This window comes from Cervus canadensis, chromosome 9 (genome assembly GCF_019320065.1).
Source record: "Cervus canadensis isolate Bull #8, Minnesota chromosome 9, ASM1932006v1, whole genome shotgun sequence".
NCBI classification, from domain to species: Eukaryota; Metazoa; Chordata; class Mammalia; order Artiodactyla; family Cervidae; genus Cervus; species Cervus canadensis.
In genome coordinates this window covers 15,881,701-15,890,722 of record NC_057394.1, presented here as the reverse complement: position 1 = coordinate 15,890,722, position 9,022 = coordinate 15,881,701, and the positions used below count along the sequence as shown (strand labels likewise).

The 9,022-nt window shown below is 40.7% G+C and overlaps 1 protein-coding gene across 1 annotated transcript in view; it reads right to left on the bottom strand.

The window, feature by feature from the left end:
* Positions 1–1,507: 1,507 nt before the first annotated feature.
* Positions 1,508–9,022, bottom strand: part of LOC122447237 (ATP-binding cassette sub-family C member 4-like) — a 118,114-nt gene continuing 110,599 nt past the window's right edge. The window contains 2 exon segments of the mRNA XM_043477773.1: positions 1,508–3,241; positions 6,718–6,852. Of these exon segments, the coding sequence (XP_043333708.1) occupies positions 3,092–3,241; positions 6,718–6,852 (285 nt within the window). The 3' untranslated portion in view covers positions 1,508–3,091.

Below are 9,022 nucleotides of genomic sequence, written 5' to 3'. Positions count from 1 at the left end.
TCAAAGGCAGGAACTACATTCATTTTCCAGATGAAGAAGCTGAGATTCAGAAGTTAAGATACTTACACGAGCATGTAACTAAGGTTACATGGCTATAGGGTAAAGAAGTGAAAGTGTTACTCAGTCATATGCGAGTGTGTTCCCTGGTGGTCTAGTGGTTAGGATTCAGCGCTCTCAGTCATATGCGACCGACTCTTTGTGACCCCATGGACTGTAGCCCTCCAGGTTCCTCTGTCCATGGAATTCTCCAGGCGAGAATACTGGAGTGGGTTTCCATGCCCTTCTCTAAGGCATCTTTCCAGAGATTGAACCCAGGTCTCCTGCAGTGCAGGCAGATTCTTTACCGTTTACCAGAACCCATTTTGTCAAGGATGGTGCCAGTTTATTGACCTGACACCTTGGCTATTTATTGCTTTCCTTTCACTCTCAACTGTCCCTCTTCTGACAGTACATTCTTTGGGCACCCACACTGTTATTAAGTGGCAGAGAAAGAACTGGCATGCAGACCTGTGAGACTGAGTCTAAAACCAGGGCTTTCTGTTATCCCAGACTGGCTCTTAGAATTTCAAAATTATGAAGTTAAGAACGAAGGTTTGCTCTCAGTCAACAGTCATTCAGCAAACATTTATTGTGCACTTACTATGTGACAGACACTGTGCTGTAAGATGTAATTAAAAAGGGAATAGGGTGTATAGTTCCAAGTCTCTAGAAGCCCATGGTTTTAAGACCTGAAGACTCGCAGTCAGGGCAGGCTATGTAAATTACGGGACACAGTGCAAAATGGAAAATGGAGGGCCCCTTGTTTAAAACTTATCTTAATATGGCGAAAACCGGACACAAAACAAGTGGTTCAGTTTAATAAATGAGAGGTGGTTAGAATATAACAGAAATATGAGTTACCTAAAATGAGGATTGACCTTAAGGTGGCTACAACTGAGCTGACCCTGTGGCTATCTCCCCTACATGGACCTTGGCTTTTTTAGACCAGAGAGCATTAAGGAGAATTACTTCCTCATTTTGACTTAAATGTCAGTTACCAAGAGTTCCCCCCACAGCACATCCTCATCACCTACCTCTGGAGCTGTGACACATGCTGTGGGGGGACATGGAGATGTGCTGTCCTCACTTCCTTTCAAGGACTTGTTGTCCAGTTGCTGGAAGTGCTACCAGTGGGCAGTCTTCAGTCACCAGTTTTTCTGAAGGCAGCCTCTATACAATGTCCTGTCCAGGTAGAGGTATAAAGCCCTGGCCAGTGGACATGTCAGGATAACCTTGAAGGGCCATCTTCTCTCCAGAGCCCCCACAGGGTCAGGTAGGGTTGCTTGGCCAGTATTCCAGCTTGACTTTTTCCGTCTGTATTCCTATCCCATTTCTTCCCTCTTCATTCCACAAGTGTTGATGCCAGGGGTACCCCTAATAAACACCCCAACACTGAGCAGCATCCAAGTCTGCATCTCAGAGAACCAACCTGCACAAGGTATCAAAAAACATTCCAGTACTTGGGGAGGATTTTTATTTGAACATTACTGTTTACATATATAACATTTTTAAATTGCCAAATAAAATGGTGGAAACAAGGACTTGTGAATGTGGTTGGTTACCGTTGGTTTAAAATCCTCAATCTAAAGTTGTCTGACCCAAATGAAAGTTATACATTAATAATAAAATAAAACTATCATGTTGAACCCTATGAAAGTTCCATTTTATAGGTTAAAAAAAGGTTGAATGTTAGCAGTTACATACACATGGTTCAATCTAACAGAAAAAAATCCATTAGCATTTAAATTTAGAGAACTTTACACTTATTAATAACTCATGTTTAAAAGATATAATTAATGAATCAAATTAGAAATCAGAAATACATAATGCTATGGTTATTGATCAGTGCTAAGTACCAAAACTTGTAGGCTGTGGCTAAAGTGGGACTTAGGGGGAAAAAAAAACAAAACAGGCTTTATGTAACTATAAAAAGAGGTAAGTTAAAAATTAATGTTTCCAATTTAAGAAATTAGAGGAAAAAATCTCAAATGTGGAAGGAAAGAAAGAATATGAACTAGAAAACAAAAAAACCAGAGAGATTCAATCAAGCCAAAAAAACTGATTCTTTGAAAATAGGAAAAAGTCATGTAAGACTATTCATAAAAAGAAGACTCAAAGAAAATTAAAAAGCATTAAGCCACACTTATAATGCTGCAGAAATTAAACATATAAGATATTGCAAATAACCTTATGCTAATTAAACTTAAAATTCACAGAAACAGATTCACTCCTAGAGAAATGAAACTTAACCAAAATTGATTCCGTAGAAATAACAAACTGAATAGTCCTAAAATAATTACCAGAAATTAACCAGACATTGATGGTTGCACAGCATACTGAATATGATTAGTGCCACTACAATTGTATCTTTAAAAACAGTTATGTGGCAAATTTTGTTGTATATATTTTATGATAAAAAATGTAAAAACAAATCCTCAATCTAGAAGATAATTGATCATACATCTTTTCTTATTTACCAAATCACCTAGAAGGGCTCCTATTTTCAAAAAGTATATTTTCTCTCCCTTCTCTTTTAAAATATATAATGTTGTCCTTCTGTATTTTTTTTTTTCTTGAGGAAGGATGCCCTGCTCTCATATAATGTCACTTAAACTAATCTATATTTTTTGTTTTTCCCATTTTCTCTGTACTGTTTTAACCAGAAGTCTTTGTGTAGAATAATGGAACCCAGTTCTGTTAAAAGAAGTGGTGAGACAAAAAGGCAACTTGACATAGTCTTCAAATAAATAGAATCCTGTCTAATATAATTGGACAGCAGTATGTAATTTGGATAGAAGCAAAAAAACATCTGTGATGACTTCAATTTGTACCTTAGAGAATGAGCTCTGGCTCTGGAGCCTCTCAAGGCACAAAACCTGGTAGACAGCTTTTACTGGTGGCCTACATCTCTGATTTGGATAAGAAAAAAAAATAGTATCATATACAAATAAAAATCCTTTTGCAAGAGCTTGGAATCAAATTAAGATTTTGTATCTGTAAATATTTATTGCTGGTATAAGGAAAATATAATATAGCTCATGCAGTGCAAAAACTATTGGATAAATGCCTTCAGAACAGACGTAACCTTATGGTAGAATTGCAGTGCTAACTCTGAAATTAAGTCTGAGGACTGTCCATTGAAAGCCTTCATAATCACCTTGTCACTGTGAGTGCTATCTGGCTATTTTCTTTTGAAGTACACCTGAGGAGAAAAAAGACAAAAACAACATGTTTAGAAGTTTTAAAGTCCTCCTCTCTAAGGCAGTGTGTTTCCCCAGTGGTCTAGTGGTAAGAATTCACCTGCCAAAGCAAAGGGACACAGGTTCGATCCTTGGTCCAGGAAGATCCCACATGCCATGAAAAAACTGGGCCCATGTGCCACAACTACTGAGGCTGTGTGCCACAACTACTGAAGCCCGAGCACCCTGGAGGCTGTGCTCTGCAACAAGAGAAGCCACCACAATGAGAACCCCAAGCACCCTGAAGAAGCCCATAAGTCACACTTGCCACAACTAGAGAATGCCTGCGCACAGCAACAGAGACACAATGCAGCCAAACGTAAGTAAACAAAATTTTTAAAAAGTTGACAGTCTGACAGCTTGTTCTCTTAAGGGGATTGAGCACATGCAGAAATAATGTCAAGAAGATACTCAACTGGGATGGGAATCAGGATAAGTATTTTGTTATGTCTTTCCATAGGGGTAACCTGAGCCAGTGGCAGGACTGAAATCCAACAGTGATGTTCTGCCACCCTATGAACCTGGGTGATAGTCCAGCCTTGGCTACCATGTGACAGAAGGAGCACAATGTTCTCAGACTCGACACAGAATGCAGTATCTAGGGCAGCCCTCAGCCTCCCCCAGTAATTGCCCCTCTGTGCTCCCTGGACCAGGTCTGTGACCTTGGGTGAGCCCTGGACCCAATCTCCTCATCTATGACATGGATAAAAATGGACCATCATGAGACTAAGTGAAATCATATATGTGAGAACAATGTAAAATAAATTATAAAGAACTAACATATTAAAAAGCAGAGACATTACTTTGCCAACAAAGGTCCGTCTAGTCAAGACTACGGTTTTTCCAGTGGTCATGTATGGATGTGAGAGTTGGACTGTGAAGAAAGCTGAGCACTGAAGAATTGATGCTTTTGAACTATGGTGTTGGAGAAGACTCTTGAGAGTCCCTTGGACTGCAAGGAGATCCAACCAGTCCATCCTAAAGGAGATCAGTCCTGGGTGTTCATTGGAAGGACTGATGCTGAAGCTGAAACTCCAATACTTTGGCCACCTCATGTGAAGAGTTGACTCATTGGAAAAGACCCTGATGCTGGGAGGGATTGGGGGCAGGAGGAGAAGGGGACGACAGAGGATGAGATGGCTGGATGGCATGACTGACTCGATGGACATGAGTTTGGGTAAACTTCAGAAGCTGGTGATAGACAGGGAGGCCTGGAGTGCTGTGATTCATAGGGTCGCAAAGAGTCGGATGTGACAGAGCGACTGAACTGAACTGCACACAAATGTAACTTACCATTGTTAGAGTAGGTGCAGGATTACTAGACCAGGAATACAAGATTTATAGTTCTATGACCTGTGTTTACTTCTGCATGAATGTTACACTTGATTTAAAAAATTCATTGAAAGAAAAGATTTCTAATTCTGTATCTGCTGCAAATTAGTTTAACACCACTTATATATTAGTACATAGGGCCATCTCTAAGGTATCTTAGTTACCTCACCTGTAAAATGAGGGTGTTGAATCCTATTATCTTATCTGGACCTATCCAAAATTCTGTGATCAATTTCCCATTACTCAATGTCTTGATAGTATACAGTGATAACGGTTTTTAAATGAAGACTTTGACACATAGGTGGGGACACTTTTCTTTGATGTGAAATACCTAAGCTCAAAAGACCAAAAGGGTTTGGGAGATTCCTGGCTGTTCTGTGACTAGGTTTTATGGGGAATCACAAATGACTATCAAATCTTCGGAAGTAAGGTTTGACTGGGAGACACACTAGAGTGGTTGAAAGCACTCTGATTTTCAGGCATAAACAATATATATAGGGCTCCAAGTGCAGCTACTCTATATCTGCATACAATATAAGTACTTTGAAAAGTTCAGAACACAGACTGTCATCCCTGAACCTAAATTTGAATGACTCTGTCAACTATTCACCCAGTTCTGTGACCCTGTGCAATTTCCTACCCTTTGAACAGTGAAAGGTACAGCTTTTCATTTCTTCATTTCTGAGGAGGAAGAATGAGATGAAACAGGGACAGATGGAATTTAAGGTATATTTCAGATAAACTTTTCATAAAGAAGTACTTATATACTGGGGCATGTTTTCTTTACGTGATATTTTAAATATTGCACAAGTAATTTTATTCTACATACAAGTGAAAATCTGGGAAGTGCAGAAAAGTATAAAGAAGGAAATATGACCCATGATTTAATGTCCAGAGATAAAGTTTCAATGGGAAGCTTCATTCCACCCTGAGCCATGCATCTCAAGGGGCAAGAACACCAGACCTTCCCTCCCTCCATCAACCCCACTCCCACCTTGTTCCAGAAAGAGTTACAGGAAGCTACATGACATTGATTAAGTCCCTTAACCAAACCTCAGTTACCACATTTGTAGGACCTGACCATTGTTAGGAAGACGCCACGTGACCTGAATGTTATCCATTGAGAACCCTTCTCACACTCTGTACACTGCTTAATGCTTCACACACCTCATCTGTGAGAAAGTGCTTTGTAAACCTTCAAGCACCATTCTGACTATGGAGTTAGGTATTGTGAGTTCTTGATTTGTTCTGATGACAATTTCATCTTCTAGAAGGTAGAGGAAGCATGGCGGGGGGGTAACTGGATCTAAGTCTAAACAACAGGGAATTAGGGAGAAAGTGACAGTATCAGGTAGGTATTTTCTTTACAGATTAGAAAACAGAAGAGACCTATACTTTTCCCTGGTAGATCTTCTTAGATCCAAAATATTCCAAAAATTTTTCCTTAAACGCTCAAATTTGCTGGATGTCCCTTGATAGCACTTGTATTACAAACATGCTGAGCACCAATCAGAATGAAATGTAAAGGTTCTGCAAAATGAGAGTGTTTTGTGTTCCATGAGAATCTGAACCCAGAGTCCAACTGTGTGGGAAGTCCAATCTGCCATCTCTCACTGCACACACATCCTGACCCCACCCCACCACTGCTGCATATTCTGAGCAGATCTGCCTTCCACCTGCCACGTGTTATTAAGACCCAGTCATGAAGCTTAGTTTCTGGAAGCTTCTAATTGAAAAGGGCACAGAGTGCTTGTTACCAGACCCCTAGTGTTAAGAGAAGGCAATGGCAACCCACTCCAGTACTCTTGCCTGGAAAATCCCATGGACAGAGGAGCCTGGTAGGCTGCAGTCCACAGGGTCGCTAAGAGTTGGACACGACTGAGCAACTTCAGTTTCACTTTTCACTTTCATGCATTGGAGAAAGAAATGGCAACCCACTCCAGTGTTCTTGCCTAGAGAATCCCAGGGACGGCGGAGCCTGGTGGGCTGCCGTCTGTGGGGTCGCACAGAGTCGGACATGACTGAAGCGACATAGCAGCAGCAGCGGCAGTGTTAAGAGTGAACCCTGGAGATGAACTTTAATTAGAACTCTCTGCAGCAGGCTTACCCGTTTTGCTATTTCAGTGAGAGCAACAGCCTCGGCCTCGCCCAGTTGTTGTACCATCTTGTAAAATACGCTGTTTTTATTGAGCAGCAAAACATGTGGCTTATCATATTCTTCCAGTTTCCCTGAATCCAAGACCTGTTAATCAGCAGAAAAAAATAAAACCCATAGTATACAGTGTTTTGCAATAAAGTATTATAACTCAGACAATATTTTGTAAAGCAACAGGAGGAGAAGAGTAGAGAAAATCTATTTGGGTGGTAGACCTGGCTGGTGTTTTAATGGTTTGACTGCCTTGTTCTACTAGGCAGACAAAGGCCTAACCTGACCTTTTATTATAACATTATAGGAAAGGAAGAAAAATGAAAGTTTTCAGCAGTGTGTGATATTTTAAAATTCTGCCAAAGGCATTTGGGGTAGTTATCATTAGTCAGTCTTTTAGCTCAAACTCTGAGCTTTGAAGGTTATTTATACAGATACACAGAGTTGGGAAATTTCCTGGTTCAAGAAAATCAAACTCAATTTATCTAAAAAGCAGGTTAATGTCAGACAAACCAGATGGCAGTGACCTGACAGCAAATTAATTGTCAAGTTGGTTTGATAGAATATGAACAATATTTGGGAAAAAAGTAAATTTCTCCAGAGTTTCATTAGGGTTGTGAACTAAACAATTGCCTGTAGTATCACTAAACAGAGGATGTTGCAACCATCAAGCCCACCACATTAGAGCTGCCCTGACACTAAGCCCCGAAGGAACTCAGGATGGAAAGAGAACGCTGCAGCCTCTCCCAGCAGCACACCCTGAGGAGACTCAGGAGGAGAAAAAGACAAGACCCTGGCCCCAGACAGCTAAGATGCATATCAAACGAAGCATTTCAGTGAGCCCAGACTTTGCATCTTCCCATAAATAGGAAAGCCCTAAATTCACTAACTTGAGACACCTGGTTTTCTTGAAAAGTAACCTTTTGTTGTTCTGACTACCTGGTCTTTTGTTGCAAAAACTCATATGTACCCTGGCTTCCTCTCTTGACTCTTCAGAACCATTTCTCAGCATTATCTAAGATGCTGTGTCCTGGGCTTGAAGTCCTCACTCAGGCTGTTCGCCACATAAAACATATCTCTCAATGTCATGGTTGTGTTTTCTTTTTAGTTGATAGGGTCCTGGATTGTTAGCTGCTAAGAGGGGCAGAATCCCTAGTCTGAGAGGGTAAGATGCTTCTTCAGCTTAACTTTGTAGTTTATTACTCTCAGAGTGAAAGACTGGCAAAAGGAGCGGCTACATAGCAGCATTAACAGAATTGCTCTGCACAGAAGAAATCTCTAGAAATCCAATTTTTTCTTTGAATAAGGCTAAAGAAGCAAGTAAGAAATCGAGCTTCAAATTCTAATGCTCACAGCCCACACATTACCCGGGTGGGTAGCCCAATCTGAACTGCAGAGCATTTGAATCTGTTTTCACAAATTGTCTTTCTTTTTTTCTTTTTTTCCATTTATTTTTATTCATTGGAGGCTAATTACTTTACAATATTGTAGTGGTTTTTGCCATACATTGACATGAATCAGCCATGGATTTACATGTATTCCCCATCCCGATCCCCCCCTCCCACCTCCCTCTCCACCTGATCCCTCTGGGTCTTCCCAGTGCACCAGGCCCGAGCACTTGTCTCATGCATCCAACCTGGGCTGGTGATCTGTTTCACCCTAGATAATATGCATGTTTCGATGCCGTTCTCTCGAAACATCCCACCAAACTAGTACAGCCGCTATAGAGAACAGTGTGGAGATTTCTTAAAAAACTGGAAATAGAACTGCCATATGACCCAGCAATCCCACTTCTGGGCATACACACCGAGAAAACCAGATCTGAAAGAGACACGTGCACCCCAGTGTTCACCGCAGCACTGTTTATAATAGCCAGGACATGGAAGCAACCTAGATGCCCATCAGCAGATGAATGGATAAGGAAGCTGTGGTACATATACACCATGGAATATTACTCAGCCATTAAAAAGAATTCATTTGAAGCAGTTCTAATGAGATGGATGAAACTGGAGCCCATTATACAGAGTGAAGTAAGCCAAATTGTCTTTCTTTGCTTCTTTTTCTTTCTTTCTTCAGGGGCCTTGGCCCTGAAGGGCGAGGGTCTTTTGGCCCTTTTGTGCACACTGATATTCCCCTAGATGAAAATTAAAAGGGAGAGGAAGGGGCTCTTAACTCTGCCTTTCTACTTAATTAGTGACTTTGTGTAATGGTTTTACAGTAGAAAAGAGAGTCTGAAACCACTGGCTTAAATGACATAGCTATAAAA